This window comes from Eubalaena glacialis, chromosome 1 (genome assembly GCF_028564815.1).
Source record: "Eubalaena glacialis isolate mEubGla1 chromosome 1, mEubGla1.1.hap2.+ XY, whole genome shotgun sequence".
Taxonomy (NCBI): Eukaryota; Metazoa; Chordata; class Mammalia; order Artiodactyla; family Balaenidae; genus Eubalaena; species Eubalaena glacialis.
In genome coordinates this window covers 86,054,856-86,078,040 of record NC_083716.1, presented here as the reverse complement: position 1 = coordinate 86,078,040, position 23,185 = coordinate 86,054,856, and the positions used below count along the sequence as shown (strand labels likewise).

The 23,185-nt window shown below is 37.3% G+C and overlaps 1 protein-coding gene across 1 annotated transcript in view; it reads right to left on the bottom strand.

Moving 5' to 3' along the window:
• LYST (lysosomal trafficking regulator) overlaps positions 1-23,185 on the bottom strand; it is a 162,820-nt gene that overhangs the window by 68,717 nt on the left and 70,918 nt on the right. Inside the window, exons 20-29 of the mRNA XM_061182169.1 lie at positions 22,660-22,858; positions 20,284-20,415; positions 17,199-17,826; positions 16,298-16,475; positions 14,319-14,488; positions 12,821-13,051; positions 11,004-11,170; positions 9,980-10,132; positions 2,586-2,777; positions 714-892 (exon numbers count right to left, since the gene is read on the bottom strand). Of these exons, the coding sequence (XP_061038152.1) occupies positions 714-892; positions 2,586-2,777; positions 9,980-10,132; positions 11,004-11,170; positions 12,821-13,051; positions 14,319-14,488; positions 16,298-16,475; positions 17,199-17,826; positions 20,284-20,415; positions 22,660-22,858 (2,229 nt within the window). The remainder of the gene's footprint in view (positions 1-713; positions 893-2,585; positions 2,778-9,979; positions 10,133-11,003; positions 11,171-12,820; positions 13,052-14,318; positions 14,489-16,297; positions 16,476-17,198; positions 17,827-20,283; positions 20,416-22,659; positions 22,859-23,185) is intronic.

Below are 23,185 nucleotides of genomic sequence, written 5' to 3'. Positions count from 1 at the left end.
AGAGTTTATTCTGAGTTTTGGAAAAGGCTCTCCAATTACTCCTAGTCCTAAGGGCTCTGTGTGAATGATTCAGTTCTAAGTGGAACCTGCAGACAACAAAATCTAGTTTAGATTTAGAGATTGGCAGAATCATGATTTATGAGTTCTGCTAGAATTAGATTAGCCTTTGGTATCTACGGAGTGTACTGACCAATTTGTTCCCTATGGTCAATTGTAAGTGGCCCACAGAACCCTAAGTGAGCTGATGATAAATGGAGCCTGACGCTTGTCAGTATTCTCTGTGTCACTTTGAAGGTGTTGGATATGCTTAAGGCAACATCTACATACACTTCATAATTACTCATAATAATAATAATTCTAGAGTAGGTAGCTATAAATAAAGTCCGTTAAAAACAGGTTATTAGTTTAAACCTCATAGTAATCATCAAATTCCTACTCTTTTCTGATGCTGTTCTTATTTACAAAATTACAACATTAGAACATGGTTGTTGGGTTACAGGCTTAAAAACCAATGCTGCATGAAGTGAGTCCTTTTCGAAAGGGTAAATTAGCAATACATTTTACTCTGTTATTAACATTCAAGTTGTCTGAGTTTCAGAAAACGCTGTGAAAGTGTAGGAATATGATTTTGAAAACATATAATACAGACACACAAAACCCCTGCTCCCTTTCTGTGAATGAATGTTTCCCATGTAATTAATTAATTTACTTACAGTAGATACTTTGAAGCCTTCTACCAGATATGTGAACATTTCTTTCTGAAATGGATTGAAAGCAGAAGGCTGTTCATGATAAATATTTTCTTCAGAAATTTCAGTCTGGGAAACTGAGGTCTTGCTTTGAGGTGCATTTTCTGGAGTACTCAAAATGTCAATAATGTCTGGATTAAACTCTTTGAATTAAAAGAAGAATAAAAAATTAGTCAAATCAAGTCAAAAAATTAGTCAAATTTGAATTAGTCAAATCACTAGCCATTACAAATGGTAATGATGCTGGCAAAAATATTCTATGTAATTTCTGATTCAGTTGTCACAATATAAATGTGTAGTAGGTGTATTAGATGTAGAAAATACAATATACTAGAGAAAATGAATTCACCTAAAACAATGTAGAAATTTAAACATACATAAGTCACGCAGTTCTAAATTAAAGGTCTATTTTACTAATGAAGATGAATTAAACTGCAAAATTATTAAAGTCATAAAGGTTCTTGTACAAATTAAACATAAAGACCATGTGATATTTACATTAGACAGATGTGCAGACCTGTTTCACTAGACATGCTATCCCATCAAATGCCATGCATGTGATAAAAATGGTTCAATTTCACAGTTTACCCTGGAGGCTGGTTGCCCCAAATATAAATTAGAAAAGTTAAAAAAAAAAAACACCTTGTGTGTCACTTGAACGTTTTTTAGAATTTTGACTTATCTATAGTGTTTTTGAGTATATTTCTTTGCATAGCTTTTTAGTGGTTGCTGTAGGTATTAAAGTTTATATATAAATATATAAATCATTTAGCACCTGTAGAAACGCACATTGAAACCACAAGGCTATACCCCTATATTACCTATCAGAATGGCTGAAATTAAAAACAGTGAAACTCCTAATGCTGGTAAAGACATGAAGAAAACTGGATCACTCACACATTGCTGGTAGGAATATAAAATTATACTGCCACTCTAGAAAAGTTTGGCAGTTTCTTAACAAGAACAAAACATACAACTACTGTACAACCTAGAAACTGCACTCTTGGACATTTATCCCAGAAAAGGAAAGCCCCATGTTCACACAAAAATTTTACATAAATGTTTATAGCAGCTAGCTTTATTTGTAATAACCCCAAACTGAAAAACACCCAGATCAACTTTCAACAGCTAAATGACTAAACTGTGACATCTATGCTATGGACTATTACTCACCAAAAACAAAAAAGGAACAAACTATTGATACATGCAATAACCAGGAAGACTCTACAGAGAATTATGCTGAGTGAAAAAAGCCAGTCCTACACAAGGCTGCGTACTGTATGATTCCATTTATTTAGCATTCTTGAAATGATGAAAATATATAAATGGACAACAGATTGATAGTTGCCAGGGATTGAGGAAGGGATGGGGGTGGGAGGAAGATGGGTGTGGTGCTAAAAGGCAACATATAGATTCTTGTGGTGACCGAAATGTTCTTTTTCTTGACTGTATCCATGTCAATATCCTGGTACTGATACTGGACTATAGTTTTGCAAGATCCATCGGGGGAAACTGGGTAAAGGGTACACAGGATCTCTGTAATATTTCCTAACAACTGTATGTGAACCTATGATTATCTCAAAGAAAAGTTTAAAAAATATATTGGAGGTGCTGTACTATTTTAAACTTCAATGGTCAGTCTAGGCCAGCATTTAACATATTAAAAAGTGGAATTTTATTCAAGGCTATTAGTTCCAAATGAGAGATTCTTTTACCAGTGTGGATACTAACGATGAAAATATAATGCTGTTAAAAAATTTGAAACCTAGTCAGTTCTCTCTTATTTTCCTTTTAGTTCAATATCTGAGTAAGAACATATTTATTCTCTAGTCCTACCTTGATAAATAATCCTGTTAACTGCTAAAATGGTGAGCCGCTGCAGTCTCTGTGCAAGCTCTGTTTCGGTTGCCTGGACAGGATTCTCCTGGCTCATTCTCCGTTGCATCATCATATGAAGTTCATCACTTGCTACTGAACGCATTTTCATCAGAAGAGAGTCAGTTTGAGCAAGGGGAAATTTTCGAGGACCTTCAAGTATATAAATTAAAACGTCAAATGCCAGAGTTAACAAGGACCAAAGAAACTATTTCTGCTATAACTTTTTGATTATCAGACCATGAAAAGAACTTTATTTAATTCAAAGGTAATTTATACAAAGGAAAGAGAGTGATTAAGAGAAAGTATGTTTTCCCTCTTTGAAGAAGTGCAACAGTACCTCTGATGTCAAAGTCCTAAACAAGAATGTTGAAGCTCGTGACACAGCTTAGTGGGGTGGATATCATTTGGCAAAATTTTAGTCCTCTGAAAACCTCGAACTGTTAGAAGGGTGTGTGTGTGTGTGTGTGTGTGTCTGTGTGTGTCTGTGTGTGTATATATATATACACACATACAGTTCAGAATGTTTTGACAAAATATTTTCAAATACTGTTTCACTTCCTTGTATTCCAAAATAATCAACAGATTTTTAAAGCACATCACATTTTAGCATGAACATTACTATTTCTGGGTAATTAACATTGCTGAATTTTATAGATTAGTTTTGAAAAGCGTATATAGTGACATAGTAGAAATCAGCCAAATAAAGTGAAGAGCTCAGATATTAAAGTGATTTGGAACATATGCATCACGTGGGATTCAATCCTAAAAAGCATTTCCCGAGAAAAGTTTCCTCGGGTTAAAGAGGCAGGAATGGGGTTCCTGCATCGTTACTGCACCTGCTCTGACAGGCACCACACAGGGAGCGGATCCAGGAGAAAAGGAGGGGACTGAGTCTTCATTTAATGGACTGAAGGAGAAGGGCATCAGCAGTTGACCACAGGAACCAAAATGACGTCTTGGTAGGTGAGGAATAATGAAATCCTTCATTGGAATTGAACCTTTTTTTAAATTATGAAAGCATATATATCAAAGTCCGCAAATAGCCTCTATACACATTACTTACAATAGGTTTTAATGACGCATCCTGCAAGATATGTAAATATTTTAATGGCATTTTAGATTGTCCAGTATTTTAGGTAATCAGTATTTTTTATCAGTTAATACATTTTGGTAGGTGGAGTCACCTTTGAGACAAAAATGAAGCAAATGAAAAGAAGAAAAATTCATATCTGGGATATATTCAAGAATAATATTATCAGATGATGTCCTTAGTTTAAGCAGATTCTTCCAAATGTCTACATCTCTGACAGCTTTCATGCTGTATAAGCAGCTGATAATCACAATTCAGAGACACAGCAATACACCAAATAAGGAAATGTTAAGTCTTCTTCAGTTCTATGTACTTGAAAAAGTGGGAGGGTATCCCAGCAGTCAGGCTGTGAAGCTGCACTGAGCTGGTGTGGCCTCACATTCTCTGCTTTCTAAGCCTCAGGTTCCTTATATGTAAGATGTGGATTACAAAGTAAAATAGAGCCTACCTCACAGGTAGATATTTGTCACTATCTGACACTATACTAAATATATTTGTTTACAGGCTTATTGACCATTTTCTCCAGTAAAATATAAGTTTCATGAGACCAGATGAAATAATAACTGATACATGGCTGATGCTCAATAAATATTTGATGGCTGAATGAATGGATAAAGAGGTTTGTTCTGTGGATTAAATAAAATAATATACGTGAAACACAATGTCTGTCTCATACAAAGAATTAAAAGTTAATAGTTGGTATTGTTATTAATGGTTGAAATAGAAAGGAAATTCATTGGCAGGTGAATTATATCAATAACACGATATATATATATATACACACACACACATATATATGATTATTTATGACAGTTTAAATGTATGTGTAGCTCTTTAAATAATACCCTAACACTTACTTCTTCCTTTGTGTATTAAGGTGATGTGTAAAGTTTTTTATATTGATAAGCAGACAAGGGAAAAAATACATATGTAAGAATGTACATTGCTATCCTGTTATAATAGCAAAAACAAACAAGTAAAAAAAAAACCTTTGTTTATTGATAATGGTTGGGGAAGAAGATCATGGCAAATCTAACAGATTATTAGGCATTCATTAAATATAAGAATATATTATATGGAAAAGTATACTATATTGAGTAGAAATATAAATCAGTTTACAAACAGAAGGTTGAGTGATACTAAATAGTGATGATACTATTCAAGCAGAATTCTCTCTCTCTCTCTTATACATATCTATGTATATAAAAAAAAAAGACACAGACACTAAGGAATCGGCGCTTTGTTCACTGGGTGGTAGGGAACCATCGGAGCTGTTGAGCAGAATGGTACACGAGTCAGGCTGCAAGAAGATTAAGCTGGCAATAAAATATTACCTAACGCCTCCAAGAGTATGAGAACTCACAATCTAGATGTGGCGAACGTGCTGCTGAAGAAACGCTGGTCCCAGGCCATGGGTATCCTGGGATTCACAGCCTGAGTGAACCTGTCTGCCATCAAACACTGTGGTGTGCGGCCACAAGAGGAGCTGCCCCAACGAGGCCCGCGGGAGGTGCAGGGGTGGCGGCTGTGGGGCTGGAGACGCCCGCCGTCTCAGCAGTTTTCAGTAAACGCTAAACAAGTCTATCCAGGAAAAAAGCATCCCTCCAAACATCTGTCACTAATGAGAACAGCGTGTATGAAATCTTTGAAGGAACAGTTCATTATCTAAATGATGGAAATATAAATCCCTCTCAGTCACTTTAGTATCATGAACAAATGGACTTAAGTGAGTTTTTAATAACCACACTGCTCAGAAGCAGAGGAGCTTCAGCACTGTGTATGTTTTGCACCGACAGTGTACAAGGCCAACACACTTTTGACAATAATTTTTGACTAATACTGAACAAATAAAACACAGGCTTTGCCAAATACATGTGTAAAACAACATGGAAGGAAATACAAAGCAACAGTTTAACACATGTAAAGTGGAGTTTTATAAACTGGATTCACAATGACAGAATTTAAATAAGGTAGTATTTAAAACAGGAAGAATTCTTGGGAGAGACCTGAGAGAGACATAAAGATACAACAGACCTGGGAGGAGTGGGTGTTGGGTAGGACACAAAGAGACGGGTGCAGGGGCCTCGCTCCAGCAGCCTCTAAGTCTAGGCCTCGGTGCATCTGCAACAGGAGCAAGCTGGACTGGATGACTTTCAAGGTCTTTTATCAAGTTCAAAATTTTTAGGATTCTATAAGCCTCAGGTGGCCTTACAGTAACTGCATTTACTTAGATAGTGTGAAAAATATAAGCCCCAGCAGAAGAGGCTAGAGGAGTCAGGAACAAAAAGGAGAATGGTTTAGAGAAAGGACTAAAAGTCTATTATCCACTTTAAAATGACTCACACAAAGAAAAAATAAATAATACAAACGTGGAGCTCTGCGGGGCTCTTAGGCTTAGGGTGATAAAAGCGCTACTACATAAAGAGAGAGATGACAGACTGTTAGAGAAATCACAGACCAAACAGAAAATAGCAAAAGGGCTGCTGTGTTAGCCCAGGCACCAGCTGATCATAAACTAAACCAGGGAACTAGGTGGAAAAGGGAAGAAACAGATATGAGAAAGAGAAACGTCAAGAAGGAAGAAATAGCAGGTATTTGTGCAGGTAGTAAAGGTATACCTTCCTCTGTCAAAGAGGGTGAATTCCATCTAAGCAGTCTCTGACTAAGAAATCCTGCAAAGGGAAAATGGTCCAAAAGTCACCTTTTGGCATGCAGGCAGTTGAACACTACTGCCAGGCTTGGGAAAAGATGGAATTCTACCCGGGACAAAAGAGGCACAACTGGGAGGGAAGCTCATGAGGAGAGATTATATTCAGATAGTACATCAAGGAAGGATAAAGAAGATGTGGCACATATTTACAATGGAATATTACTCAGCCATAAAAGGAAACGAAATGGAGTTATTTGTAGTGAGGTGGATAGACCTACAGTCTGTCATACAGAGTGAAGTAAGTCAGAAAGAGAAAAACAAATACCATATGCTAACACATATATATGGAATCTAAAAAAAAAAGGTTCTGAAGACCCTAGGGGCAGGACAGGAATAAAGACACAGATGTAGAGAATGGACTTGAGGACACGGGGAGGGGGAAGGGTAAGCTGGGACGAAGTGAGAGAGTGGCATGGACATATATACACTATCAAATGTAAAATAGATAGCTAGTGGGAAGCAACCACATAGCACAGGGAGATCAGCTCGGTGCTTTGTGTCCACCCGGAGGGGTGGGATAGGGAGGGTGGGAGGGAGACACAAGAGGGAAGAGATATGGGGATATATGTATATGTATAGCTGATTCACTTTGTTATACAGCAGAAACTAACACACCATTGTAAAGCAATTATACTCCAACAAACATGTTAAAAATAATTAATTAATTAAAGAAGGATGTATAGGGAGATAAGTTTAGTTATGTGGATGCTTTACAAGTTTTATTTACATAAGCTTTCATTTAGCATAATGTAAACATACTCCTCCGAAACAATATATATTTGATAGCTTTTCTCTACAGATGAGTGTTTCACATGGTTTTAAACTTCGGCATAGCACCGAACACAATGAAGTAGTTTAATTAGGTAGAAGAAAGATTTGGATTTAAAAGCCCTCAAGACTGTATGGGTGATTAAACTTCAAACAATTTACCAAGTCCTCAGTTTGGAGAAATGTGTGTGTGTGTGTGTGTGTGCGCGCGCCTGTACCTATGTCCAGTATATACAGACATATATATATATGTCTGTGTGTGCGTGTGTGTGCGCATGTACCTATGTCCAGTATATACAGATGTATATATATATGTGTGCATGTGTGCGCATGTACCTATGTCCAGTATATACAGACGTGTATATATATGTCTGTGTGTGCGTGTGTGTGCATGTACCTATGTCCAGTATATACAGATGTATATATATATGTGTGCATGTGTGCACATGTACCTATGTCCAGTATATACAGACGTATATATATATGTGTGCATGTGTGCGCATGTACCTATGTCCAGTATATACAGACGTGTATATATATGTCTGTGTGTGCGTGTGTGTGCATGTACCTATGTCCAGTATATACAGATGTATATATATATGTGTGCATGTGTGCGCATGTACCTATGTCCAGTATATACAGATGTATATATATATGTGTGCATGTGTGCGCATGTACCTATGTCCAGTATATACAGACGTGTATATATATGTCTGTGTGTGCGTGTGTGTGCATGTACCTATGTCCAGTATATACAGATGTATATATATATGTGTGCATGTGTGCGCATGTACCTATGTCCAGTATATACAGATGTATATATATATGTGTGCATGTGTGCGCATGTACCTATGTCCAGTATATACAGATGTATATATATATGTGTGCATGTGTGCGCATGTACCTATGTCCAGTATATACAGACGTGTATATATATGTCTGTGTGTGCGTGTGTGTGCATGTACCTATGTCCAGTATATACAGATGTATATATATATGTGTGCATGTGTGCGCATGTACCTATGTCCAGTATATACAGATGTATATATATATATGTGTGCATGTGTGCGCATGTACCTATGTCCAGTATATACAGATGTATATATATATGTGTGCATGTGTGCGCATGTACCTATGTCCAGTATATACAGACGTGTATATATATGTCTGTGTGTGCGTGTGTGTGCATGTACCTATGTCCAGTATATACAGATGTATATATATATGTGTGCATGTGTGCGCATGTACCTATGTCCAGTATATACAGACGTATATATATATGTGTGCATGTGTGCGCATGTACCTATGTCCAGTATATACAGACGTGTATATATATGTCTGTGTGTGCGTGTGTGTGCGCATGTACCTATGTCCAGTATATACAGATGTATATATATATGTGTGCATGTGTGCGCATGTACCTATGTCCAGTATATACAGACGTGTATGTATATATGTGTGTGTGTGTGTGTGTGTGCATGTACCTATGTCCAGTATATACAGATGTATATATATATATGTGTGCATGTGTGCGCATGTACCTATGTCCAGTATATACAGATGTATATATATATGTGTGCATGTGTGCGCATGTACCTATGTCCAGTATATACAGACGTGTATATATATATGTGTGTGTGTGTGTGTGTGCATGTACCTATGTCCAGTATATACAGACGTATATATATGTGTGTGTGTGTGTGTGTGTGTGTGCGTGCGCATGTACCTATGTCCAGTATATATAGACGTATATGTGTGTGTGTGTGTGTGTGTGTGTGTGTGTGTGCGCGCGCGCATATATAGAGCCAATGTGTATGTGTGGGGGGTGTTTATGCTATCTTTCAGAATTAATGTGTATATAGGGCAGAGCAGATTTTGTGGAAAAAATAAGTCTAACAATATTAAAAATTAGAATTTGATGACATGTCCTCATTTAGAGCAAGCCCTACAGTCACGTGCATAACATAACCATATCCGAGCCACCATCATCTCCTGCCCTGACTATTGCAGTAGCCTCCTCCTTGCACTTCCCACTACCTTTCCTACTTTCCTCTAATCCACTCTGCACAGAAACCAGAATGGTCTTTACAAAATGAAAATCTGGTTATGTCATGCCAGCTACTTAAAAACCTCTGACAACTTCCCATTAGGATAAAATCTAATAAACTCCTTAACATGGCCCATATGATGACACATGACCTGGTTCACGCCGTCCTGTATAGCCTCATCTGGCAGCACTATCTCATCAAGGGCTATACTTCAGCTACATGGCTTTCTTTCAGTTCTCTGAACAACCTTAGCTTTTTCCTGCCCCAGGACCTGCACGTCAGCTGTTCATTCTGCCTGTAATACTCTTCCTCCGGCTCCTGCTAACTCCTTTCTCATCCCTTATATTGAAATCCCACTTCCTCAGAGACTTCCCTAACTCTGGATGTAAATCAGGCTGCCCTGTTACGGTCTCTATTCCTACCTTCTACATTTCTCTACTGCTTTATGGTAGAAGGGAAGAATCTGCGTCTTTTTTTTTTTTCATCACTGTATCATCAACATTTAACACAGTGCTTGGCACATGGCAGGTGCTCAAGAGATAACTGAATGAGAACAGCACTGAAAAGAAAGCAGTAGGAAAGGAGCAGTTTTCCTCCTCTGGGAGGAAAACCTTCTCAAACTTTATAGTTTAGCTTTTGAAACAAAGAAATGTTTTAAAATGTGAATGCCATCAGAATACAGGAGAGTCAAGCTACCTTCCATTTATAATTATTAAAATATTATTTCAGCACTCACCAGCAATGCTCTTTTGCTTTTGAAATATTGCATGATGGGGAGCAGACGGCGACTGTGATGAATCTGTAAGGTTTTCAGAGTCATGATTTGCGGTGGTCCTTATAAATTCCATAGCAGCCTGGAGAACTCTATACTGCAGTGCAACAGCCATATCTAAAAACAGAAGATACTAGAATGTTTTCAAGCTATGTGGTTGTTAATTTTTTTTTTAATTGAATTGATTCTTACATTCATGCAATATCAAAACTGCCAATAATGTTTTATTAGAGATAAATTTAAAATTTTTGATCAACATGGGTTCTCAATGGTAGTAAACATTTCTTAACTGTCTTTAAAAGCAATTTTAAAGCAAATTTCCAAATGATTACTATAAAAAAATTCAATAGAAAAATACTAGCTCACAAATTTATTTTATTTTATATAATTGTTTTAAAGAACAGCCTTTTTAATATATAAGGCAAAAGTTTAACCAGAAATTCTCACATTTTTTTGCCCCATATTCACTATAATATTTGCCACTAAAGAAAACTAATGTTTTATGTTACTATTCAGCATAAGCCTTTTCATTCTACTTGGTAAGAAAAATCAGCAGTGTTTTTTTTTTTTTTTAAATATTTATTTATTTATTTATTTATTTGGTTGCACCAGGTCTTAGTTGCAGCATGCGAACTCTTAGTTGCGGCAAGCATGTGGGATCTATTCCTTGACCAGGGATCGAACCCAGGCCCCCTGCATTGGGAGCGTGGAGTCTTAACCACTGCACCACCAGGGAAGTCCCAGCAGCTTCTTTTAGTGATGTGTTGGCAGCTACTAATTACATCAGGGCATCACTTTTAAATTTTTGCCACTTAAAAAGGCTTCTTTTTAAAGCCAGTAAACAAAGTTAAGGATGAACCTTTAGTAAAACAGTTTCTCTCCTCTATCCCACTCTCTCTACAGAAGCCAGAGAAAGAGATTAGGTTCTACTAACATTTTTGGCTATTATACAACTGCCCCCCACAAATCCATGAAAATTAAATCTTACTTTGGGTCCTCTTGCTTTTGCTATTTTGAAGATATCCAAGCAGTACAATAAGATCTTCAATAACTCTAAAATACTGTGAGCCTGAGGAACTGCAAGCATGAATTGTAACTGCTATGAAAAGTTGCTGCAGATCACAAGCAAGCAATCTGTATTCATTCAAAGGAACGCTAAAGAAAAAGAACAAATAATTTAAGGCAAAAAGAACTGGTTTAAATTCCTGTTCTGCCAGTATTCATTCATTCATTCATGCATTCATTCGATATTTATCCATGCTTACTCTATGGCAGGTTACATAAACTACATGCTAGGAACAGAAATAAGAAGACACGCTTTGACTCCTGTGAAAGTTCAGCTTGCAAAGGACCAGACAAGTGAACAGATAAATATAACCAGTAAGTGGTGGTAAATGTAACAACAGAGACTAACACAAGATACTGTGGGAATGCACTGGCAGGTTCCCAACACACTAAAGGTGAAGATTCTGTGGGTATGAAGAGGGATATTCTGAGATGGCTTCACAGAGATGGTGAATTTGAATACATTAATTGACCTCTCTGAATCTCACTTACACAAAGTATGTTTATTTTAAGGATTAAAAGAGATACAGATTTGAACATATATATTAATCACTTACAACTACCTAATAAATATGAATTAGTATCTTCTGTCCCTCAATTTTTAACCTTGATAATCTACCTCAGTGTGTGATATTAAGCCTCTCCACTTACTTTTTCAAAATCGAGCAAGGGTTAGAAATGGTAAATTTGGGCGGGGGCGCAATCAATAGAGTAGCATATAGGGACATTCTGTAAGTACAGTTTCTTTAAAACAACAACAGCAACAAACTGCTCTTAGCAGGAGCCTGCTGGTACTCTTCCCAAGTTCCACCAATTTCATGCACTGTATTATAATCAAGACTAAATGTTTTGAGGAATACAATACTTTGTATTTCTCATAGGCCCAGCACACAGATCCTAAATAAAACAGGTGCCCAATAAAAACCGAACTGAGCTGACTACAAGGAGTCCTCTCTAGCACCCAGAGAGCCTCCTGGGCCTAGAGAATCACCGAGGATATGCTCTGCCTTCTCTGCAAAAATATATTTAATATTTAATGTTTTAACGTGCAGTAAGATGATGCTTCTGGAGATTTGTATCTTAACATTATGCTAATAAAAATGTTATACTGTACATCATAAATGCAGACACCGAAGGCACAAAATCCAAATAAAAATAAAATTGCCTAACATATTTTTTAAAGCTGTTAATCAATTTGGTGGGCAGCCATTTGCCAACGTACTTTTCGCTACTAGAAATTCGTTTATGGTAGTAGACAGGGGTACAGCATGCTAAAAGTGGGAGAGCATGGTGACTGTAAAGCACAGGCTTCTGAAGTGAGAAGATTCAGCCTCAAGTTCTCTGTTTACTAGCTGTGTGATCTGCAACAAGTTATTACATCTCTCTAATCCTCAATTTCCTATTCCTGATGGGGATAATAATTTTTATAAGACTATAGTGGAAGCTTGGTAAATATATTTGAGGACAGTTAAATTTATTCACCTTGTCTTCAGGTTCTAAATACCTAAAAGTACGTCATATAAATACCTTATTTTTTTTAAACGAAACTTTATTGAAAATGATGGAAAAATATGCCCTCCAAATTTAATTTAATTTAATTTAATTTAATCAGTTTTGGAGGAAAGAAATTCTTTGAAAGTATTATGAAATATCAGATGCTTTAATGTAACCTGCTAGTAAAGTTTTTCCCTTTCCAAAGTTTTTATCAGATATAGTTTTAAATAATGATTTAAAACTTACTTCTTTTCTAATCCATTCAGAGCTGCTACTGTATTACATAACACGTAGAGTAGACCATTATCCAACAACATATCTGCTACCTTAGAACAAGAATTTAATATTTGAAGAAGAAGTAAGAGAGCGTTATGCAAGAGCACGTTGTCATATAAGGAGGTCTCTATTAGTCCCAGAATAGGAATGACAGACCACTTCTGAAAAAGTCCCATGTTTTTCACATCTTCCAGATCAAATCTATAATAAATAATACAGTTAAGAGCACATTAGAAGCAATTAACCATGAAATAAGGAAAAATGATTGCAATATGGGCCATTTTGTTGACTTGATTTTGAAGCTATAAAGCATAAATTAGGGAAGCAAGGATTCTTAACCTTTTTTTAGATCATAAATCCCTACAATAAAAAGATAAAAGGTGTTGCTAGAAGTCTGTTCCAAGGCAAATACACAAATATTCAAGGGAAACATTTATACAATTTCATGGTTTTAACTGACTCACTTTAATTTGTCCATGAACCACTAAGTTGTCCAAAGATCCCCTGCTCTAGGGATCTATATAACAAGTGTGCAGGAAAAAAAATGACTATTATTTTACACAGTATTTCAGGGAACTAGTAAAAAGAGGTCTAGTGAAAGGAATGGATCTCGAGTTCTTGTTCCAATACTCTTTGTCTCTGGGATGGAGGGAAATTATTTACATGTTTTATACCTCATTTTCTTTATCTGTCAAATATGTGTGGTGATATTTGCTCTACTTTCTTCTCAAGACTGCTGTGAGAATCAAATGAGATGATGCAGAATTGCTTTGAAAGAGCTAAAAGCTGTATGCAAATGGAAAGTACTATTGTCATTGCTGCAACTAATAAGTAAATTCTTCAAGGTCTGAATTGGTCTACTTACAAATAAGTAGGAGACACTTAATAATAATACAAAGACACACATTTCTCTCTACTTTATCATACACAGAAATAACAGCTTAACTTTTCTGCCAAGCTTTTGGCTTGGGAGAAAAATATTCTTTAACTTTTGTACTTATTTGCTAATCCTTCAGCATTATACCAGGGACAAAGCTCAGTAATCAGTGTGCTGGAATTCCAGGTGGGGGATTTATTCTTCACCCAGATAACCCGGGTCTCTGAGGGAGTGAGGAGCTTGTCTATGGAGCCCTCCTTTAATCTGCTGCTGGGACCACAGAAGCCACCTTCTTCTCAGTTAGCCTCAGGTTAACACTGTATACCAAATCTTAACTATCACTTTCTTTCATCTGATGCAGCATTTCTTTCTTTCTTTCTTACTAGTTCCTAGCTAATGAATGAAATAAAAAGGAAGAAATTATATTAGAAAGAATTTAATATGGAAAATAATAAATTGATTCACCTGGAAAATGACTTTTAGCAGATTTTTTCTAAGAGTGACCAAGTAATTTTGTTAAGAGTCAGTTTGACAAATTTTACATTTAAGACAAAAGATCCCCAATTCTGGTGGAGGGAAGAACCCACTTACTCTTCATCAAGGCCAGCATGTCGGCCAAAGAACATTTCAATGAAGCATTCTAATAATTCCTGAGTTCCCCGATGAAGATACAACTGGTTGGCTAGCAAGGAAAAGCCACGATTCTTCAGAAATTTATCCTTTTGTTCCTTAGATGCTCTATTAAAATATGCATCTAATAGCTAAGGAAAAAAATTAAATTAGACAATATATTAAAATTTTATATAATGTATACAAGTCAGACAGTGTATTATATTTGTAGTTGTAAGTTATTGTTTAATTTCATCTGTATAGAACAGAGAAAGCTCAAAAAAATGCCACCTCCATAGCAAAACAAAAATGAACTTTGTCTCTGTTTATCATGGAATGCTAATGATGACCCTGTCTTGGAGATCTTAATACTTTTGTGATGGGAAACTAGCCTTTTAGCTGAGCATGGACACCTAGCAGATTGGCAGCCTTAGCTGAGTATAAGTAGAATATTTGTGCCTAATTCTAATTCTGAAAAAACAAAAATGAGTCAACACTGTATGATGCTTTCTCTGAAAAAAAAAATGTATATATATATATATATATATATATATATATATATATATCCCAGACCTCTATTTTTCTAGACTTCTTAACATTTTATTTATCTTGAGCATAGGCCTAAACTTCCATCCTTTCCCAGCATCTTAAATGCAACATGTGTACAATCTAAGTAATTATTTTTCCTTCCAAACTCACTTCTTCCATGGTTCTGATCTTAGAGCACAGTAGCACCATCCTATGAGACTTCAAGGCTAATCTCACTTTTGGCTTTTCTTGTCCTGATTTCCCACATGTAATTATGAAGGTCTCTCACCTCCATTCCAGTGAATGTCTCTCAAATCTGTCTGTCCTTTGACTTTCCACTTCCCCAGATCAGGGACTCATCATCTCTCCCCTGGACCACTGTGATATCCTGCGAACACAATGCTTCCACCTCTCTCTCCCCTGCGATCACTCCCTCACAGTGGTGACAGACTATTCTTCCCAAAACACACACCTCTTTACCACCCTACTTAAAAAGCTTTCTAAGTTTACAGCATAATACAAAATACACCTTTTGCATGAATCCTTCCCTGGTTCCCGCATCAGAATTATTTGCTTTTCCTGTGCTCCCGTTCTTCTTTATTAATACTACCACTGAAGCACTCATCACACAAGTCCTTACATTTTACTTAGTTGGGTATATGTCTCTCTTCCCCACTGGCCTATAAACTCCTAAATACAGAGGCTTATTCCCCTTTATATCCCACATAGCAGCTAGCCCAGTGTTTTACACATGAAATGGAAGCTAAGTAAATAGTGGGTTGCAACTGATTTAACAATATCCCACATCAAACTAAGAAAATGAGAATCTTTAAAGACCATTTCAATATTGGGTTGTCTCCTAATGGGAACCATTCATATCAAATATTTATTCTTTCAACCATGTACTTAGGACTGTTTATACATTAGACACAAGATGCCTACCCTCACAGGACTTATATTTCAGTATGGGAGGTTAAAAAAAAACGAATACACAAACAAATTAAAAAGATAATTACAAGACACACCTAGGATGCTATTATAGAACAAGTGAGGAGCAGGGCTAGACAGAAGCTGGTTTGAAAGGTGAACAGGGAAGGCCTCTTTGAGAAGGTGACATCTGAGCTGAAACCTGAAGTAAGTGTCTAAGATTTAACGATACTACCCTGCAGGAGAGACTTCCAATGACCTGTGTGTTCCTTGTAAGTAGTAGACTTAAAAAAACATACTGATATGAATCAATATATGGAGGAGGGCTTAAAGCTGGATGATAAGACATAGAAAAATAGGGGTAAGAAGTAACAAACTACGTCAGCTCATTATGCCTAAGAATAAAAGAAAGCTTCAGGTCTATTTGAATATGTACATTCAAATTTTAAATTATGCATATGTTTATCATTCCAAATGAAGACAACGTATTTCGCATTTGCCCTTACTTTAATAACTCCTTGTTGTACAGCAGGTGATGGGTGGTTAACGAGGACCAACAGCGTATCTGCTTGAATGAGCCTGTCCATCACGTCTTCCAGCATAACATCAGGCAGGATGAGAAGAACTCCGCTTAAGAGTTCATACAACCCACAGCATACAGGTACCAAACAGTCTTCAGTTACACTAAAACAGAGACCCAGAAAGTCTTACCAAAACAAGATCAGGGAGGAAAGTAGTGCCTCATGATTACCTTAAGAACTGTGATGAGTAGTAATAATTTTCACAGGTGAAACAAAACTGCATAAGGTTTAAGAAATGTTTCCTGATTTAACTGTGATTAACAAATTTGCCGTCACTTTTTATCACTGGTATTTTTTAGGTATATTGTCTATTAAACACTAGTCTATTCTACATCTGTGATTTCCATTAGCCACTTGTGCTATTTAAACTATTTAAAATTAAATTAAAAATCCAGTTGCTCAGCTGCACTGGCCACATTTCAAGTGCGTTATGTGTCTCCTGCAGTGGACAGCACAGGTGAACATTTCCATCATCGTGCGGAAAGTTTCACTGACGGTGCTAATTGAGATGCTTTTGGGAACGATAATAAATCGTATAATTTCCCTAAACTGAAGAGTTTTTCTCTAATAACCATATGGAATTAAATAAACCATAAGAATTTTTTCTTCAGGAACAATTTATGGTTTATCCTTTGGTTAAATATGGAATTCAATATCACCTAGTATAAAAATAAGGAGAAAGGTACCTTTGTTTGTTATTAATATATATGTTATATTATAAGAGATCCCATAATAAAGACTTTTCTACAACTACAGAAATTCTTCAAAGAACAGTAAAAAAAAAAAAAAGCGGGGAGGGGTTTGGCATACAAAAACATGTGAGTACCTGTGAGCACTTGTAGTTCGGTTGTGGTTTGGCTCATAACGGAGAGAAAAGGCAAAGTTTTCCCAGTCTTCGGTGTTCCTGTCAACAAGACTTGGCCACCGGCCGACAGCTGCAGAGCCATTCTGTGAGGGGAAAGCTAGTCCAAGGCTTGCAATAGTGCTGTGGCTTCCCTGGAACGAGGCCAGTCCCTTCAGGTAATCAGGTCGGCGTGGGCAGAACTCATCCCCAAGACTGTCATCGTCTGATCTGGGTTCTGTTCCCACCTCTTTCTGATCTACTTTGACCACTGGAAGTCCCGATGTTTCTTTTGGGACACCACTGACAGAGGCATGGGCTGAAAGGACAGCTTCCATTTCACAGACCGTTTTTGCAGACTCACAGCTACTGACAAAAGCATCTTCTTTGCCTTTCTTCAGCGTCTCGGAACTCCCCAGAGGGCTCCATTTCTCTGGTTGGGAAGCAACATCATTATCTACAACGCTTTGTAACTTGTCAATACTACAACCCAAACTTCCAGTCAATTTTCGTGGTTGTATTTGAGGTGAAGAAGTAGGAAATGCTGGTAGGCTTCTAGAACGCAGCATGCTGGCAGTCATCTGCTGTGGAACAGTACTGGAGGAATTGTTTCCTGGTGAGAGTAGACAGAAAAACAGTACTGAAAAATCTTATGAGCGGGCCCACTTCTTTTCTGCACTATCGGTCCCAAACAGAGCAATAACCCATTTATCTAGCGATATTAAAGAACCCACACAGGCTAACGATCACAGTAACTAATGCTTAAAAATTCTTAAGGTTAAAACTATTTTTCTTTTAACTACTTTTTCTTAAAATTTTCCCAAAATACATATCTTTACCTGTCTCCTTAACAAAATACAATATTGCCTGAGTGATTCGAAGTTATTAGGATTAATGGTGCTACTGAAGTGAAATTACGTGAATTAAGTGAAACTCAAGGTACCTCAGGCTAGCAGTCACTAGGATGCAGTTTGATACAGTGGAAAGAGTGTGGGCTTTGCAACGAGATGTAACAGGATTCAAGCGATAGTTCAGCTAGTTAGGTGGCTTAGGTAAATCATTTAATTAGATGAGTGTTCATTTCTGCAAATGTAAAATGAGGGTTCAGAACATCTACTTTGCAAGGCTGCTTTAAGGATTAAGTGAGATCATACCCATGATGCACCTAGCACAGTGCCTACCATACAATAGGTGCTCAATAAATGTTAGTGACAGTTGTACTTGGTGGTGTTATTACTAGGCTAAATGTCCCTAGACTGTTCTCTCACTCCTCCCTTTCTGTAGTCACTTTTTGCTGCTATTACTGAGAAGAAAGAGTTTTTTCTCTTCTTGCTATAGCTCTCGAATTTTCTGCTTCTTATATTCTATGTAGGAGGAGACCAGAAAAATCACTCTCATCCTTAGTGCATGGGATATAAGTGAATGCTACTCAAGGTATGGTCTGTGGGCCAGGAGCATGGGATCAGCACCTCTCTGTGTGACTGTTCGAAATGCACATTCTCAGGCTCCACCCCGGATCTACTGAATCAGAACGTGTGAGGCAGGGGCCCAGGGATCTATGTTTTAACCAGCTCTCCAGGTGATTTTTCAGCAAGCTAAAACTTGAGAAGCACTGATATAAAGTAAACAAGCACTGAATGCACTGCTCAGAGCTCAGGCTTTGTGGCAATAAAACAGCTCCATAGCTCAGAAGTTTTTCCTAGTTATTTCTGGGTTTTGGCTGGAGGAATAAGGTTGCCAAAAGAGACTGTTCAAACGACCTGGAAAAAATGGTGGCATGATTGTACTAGAAAATGTTTCAGAGTGATGCACAATGATTTAAAAAATGACACTTCCTATGAAATTCCAAATAAAACTAATAAAAACATAGCCTTAAAATATTATAATAAAAGGCCATAAAATGTGCTAGAGAATAACTGAAACACTTTGGGAGAGAAGGAAAACTGGAGGTTAATACCCAGATACTGTGTCCTATCTATCCATGTCTCTATCTTACCGGCCTATTTAGTGATTTGTATTGGAGCTGGAGACAAGAGTAGGTGGGACTAACAGTCTGGGAGAAGGAATGTCTCAGTCTGGGAGAGGATGGCAGTCAGGAAAGGAAAAGACATACAGTCAGTTCACAACCAGGAGACATGTACCTATTTTTTCTCTATAAAAATAGAGATGAGGTTGTCTGTTAAGAACAAGCTAGGAAGAAAGAAAAGTACTGTTAGCTTAAAGACTTGAATATACTTGCTACAGAGATAGAAGAGGCAACTGATTCTGAATATACAGAAAAATTATAGGGCAGCATTAAAAGGTCAACTATGCCACAGACCCTATTAATGGCAGGAATTCTAAGCAGAGTGAGGATGGTTAGATTGAGGAAAGGTTCGACTTTTTCAGGTCAAGCGTGCTAAAAGGCCAAGAGGACAAGGAAAATGAAGAAATAAAATTATTGGCTGATGGGATCTAGGCTGGAAGGGGAAAACAGGCAGAGGGAACTTGGGAGGATGATCAAGAAACCAGAAGGATAGGAAGTTGTCATAAAGAGTGGGAGACTGGAGTTTAGGGGTGGGAAGCGTTCTTTGATGGTGTCTAAGACAGATGCAAGCAGACTGGTAGATAAAGTAGAGGGGATGGTCCCCAGGGTCAAGGCTGGAGTACAGATGGCCACTCACATGGCAAGTGAAGCTGTCTAGGATGAGTTCAGGTGGAAAGGAGACAGTAAGCCAAACAAAGCTTTTGAAGAAAATGGGAAAATAAATCAGAAGCTTAATGAAAGACAAATGACTATGATAGAAGGGGAGAGAGAATTCCAGAGCAAGATAGCAGGAGCCTCATCCACTCCCTAAGTCCTCCTGAGAGTCACTTGTTATCCTGAGTGTGAGTTACTGATATCAGAAAGTAGTGAAATGGATTCCTTAAACATATTCTATTATTTTTAAGTTTAGCCTTCCATTTATTTATTCTGAATATCAGGTTGTATTATGCTGCTAAAACATGTACAATTTATTTATCTATTAAATATTCAGAACTAAATACAGAAGGGTTATACTTTCATCATTGTTTTTGTTTGTCTGTTTACCTTCAGGTGGTGAAGCAGTGAAACCAGATGGGCTTATTACCATAAATCCAGGGCTAGTAACAGACTTTCCTCCACTGCTAGAATGCCTCAGGTACATGATTGACTGTACTTTCTCCTGAAAGATCTTGCCATCTAGGATCAAAAAAAGTTTTCAGACAATTTTAAAGAAGGATAAAACAAAAATATAACTTTAAAAGCAAATCGTTAAATACAAATGTTTACAAAAAGATGTTCAAAGCAAAAAGAAAAAACGGCATCCTTTATAATAATGCACATTTGATACGTGAGGACACTCTACAAATTCTTACTCTAGATTCTTTTCTTGACTATTACTAGCCACATTAACTTCTATTTTCTTTGAATTCTAACTGTATTTATAGTTATTCCTATAGTTTAGCAGCTAACTGTTCACTTTTTATACGCTAACATGATCTCTCCAAGGAGACTGTTCATCAATTCATTCCTTGAGGGAAAGGCTGTGTCTTCTCTATTTTTACACAGCCCCAATATGACTCCAAAGTTGATACCTCCAGTTTAATCTTCCTTTTTGAGCTTCATACTTCTAAATTCAACTGCTTGATTTTTTAAATGCACCACAAATGCAACAAATCTAAATCTAAATCTAAATCTGAGTCATCCTTCTGCCCTAAATTCACTCCTGTGTTGTTCTCTGGTTCCCTTGGTAGAAGTACCCACTTCCCATGCAGGATCCAGGAGCCACCCTTGACCACAACCTTTCCTTTACCCATGTCAAGTCAGTCTCCAGGTTCCATTGACTTTATTTCTGTTTCTGGAACTCTTCTCATCCCTAGCATAGCATAGCGCTATAAGGCAGGCTCTTATCCCCCTCACCTGGATTATTACCTCGGACTTCTAAATGGTATCCGTGATGGACCTCTGGTCACCCTCAAATCCTCACTGCTGCCTCCTTACCGCTACAAGAATCTCCATGACCTGTCTCCACACCCTTCTACCAGCCTTTTTGCTTATATTATACTTCAGCAAAACCAAGCTGTTCACTTTGTCTGAAAGGCCCTTCCCTTCAACTCCTACTCAGCCTTTAGACTCAGAGCAGGCGTCACCACCTCCAGGAAATATCCCCTCGCCATGCTCTATGCTACCCAAAATAAAATATTGACATCGCTGTGCTTTCCACATGGTATACTTATCTGTTTATGTCTCTCTCCCCTCTACTAGACTGTAAACTCCTTAAGGGAGGCGACCACATTTTACCCATCGTTGCAACAACCCTGTGCTACCAGAATCTTGGCATTGCTTTATTCACTAAATGTTAGCTGAACCTAACACAAAGTCATGCTGTATAATTTCACTTGGATTTTTACTGCGGCGGAATCATTTTATTCACTTATTATATTGCTTAAAATGGCTGTTGGACAACCAGCTTCCCTCTCTAAATTTACTATCTAGCTTTCTCACAGGTATACTCTTGCTTGCTTTCTTACCACATCACCTTTTCCTAGTTCTTTTAAAACTCTGATTCTTCCATCTTTCTTTTACACTGAGATTACTCTTTCTTGTTCCACCCTCTGAATAGTATTATCACCAACAGTTCCATCCTTAGCTTCCTTTTTCCTTCTCTCTCTCTCCACACTTTTCTTCAGTGGTCGCATCTGTTCCCAGAGCTTCAACTCACTTCTATGCAGGTGGTTTCTCTATACTGAATTTTACTGTAATAATTTACTTACATTGTATTCTTTGGCTCAAAACAAACACAACAAAACAAAATCCTTCAATTACCCCCAACTAGAATACAAGTTCAAATTCTCTGACCTTACATTCAAGGACTCGTTTAATATGAGCTTGGGTGGGGTAGAATAAATGATGGTCCCAAACTATATTTATGGTATTATTTCTCACTACTCCTTTATAAATCCCCTATATTAGGTAAAATTCATTATTCTTTATTTTCTCTTTCTATTTTTCCTCCCTTTAAGTCATTCTCTTCACCTGGAATGCTAATTCTCCAATCTACCTATTAAATTTTACTTAAATTCTGCAATGCCCATGGCAGATATTAATCTATTAAATCTCTCTCCATACCTGTCTGATGAAACCCTAACTCTTCAGAAATCTAATTAGTTCTTCTTTTGCATCTCTTACGTACTTACCAGATATTGTTTCTTATTATAATTATTTCAGCATATATATCTCCCCTTGCCTCTTGGCATTTAAGCCCTCTGAAGGCAGAGACTATGTCTGGTTCATTTTATGGCCCTCTGCCCTGTCCCAATCCCAGTGTGTAATTAGTTTCTAGCACATAGGCCGTTCAATATGTATCAAACAAACACGAAGCAAGCGGGAAGGAAGAAACAAAAGTGGAAACAGCCAAGACCTAACAAAAATGATCATACCTACCTATGTGCAAAGAAAAGTAGAAGCCTGCAGGGTTATGGCAAATGTAAGTATTGGTAGGAGGGTGAGCTGCTAAAAGGAAACTGAAGACGGCTGCCAATAATTCCAGATCTGGAGGAGACCCAAGGACTTCTGCTATAATTTTCACAAATGATCTACAAACCTCTCGGGGCATGGATGTAAGCTGCCCCTCTTTGTGTTCCTGAAAAAAATAAACACTTTCTTTAGATTTAAAGAGAACTGTCAACTTAACTAACATTTCTCATTGAAGCAAGATAATTCTGTTTAAGATAGAACTGTGTTGGTTTACTACTCCAGACTGACCATATTTACCATACAATTGAGTTGCTATTTCTCAATTCAAGCAACCCTGCTATTAAAATTCATTAAAACCAATGTCCCCATATAAATGTTAGCTACTATTAGTACTCTTATCACTACTACTACTACTACTTCTGCTACTACTACTATGGGTTCAGAAGGGAAATTTTTTGACAGGCAAAACTGATTACATGAATACACTATGTTC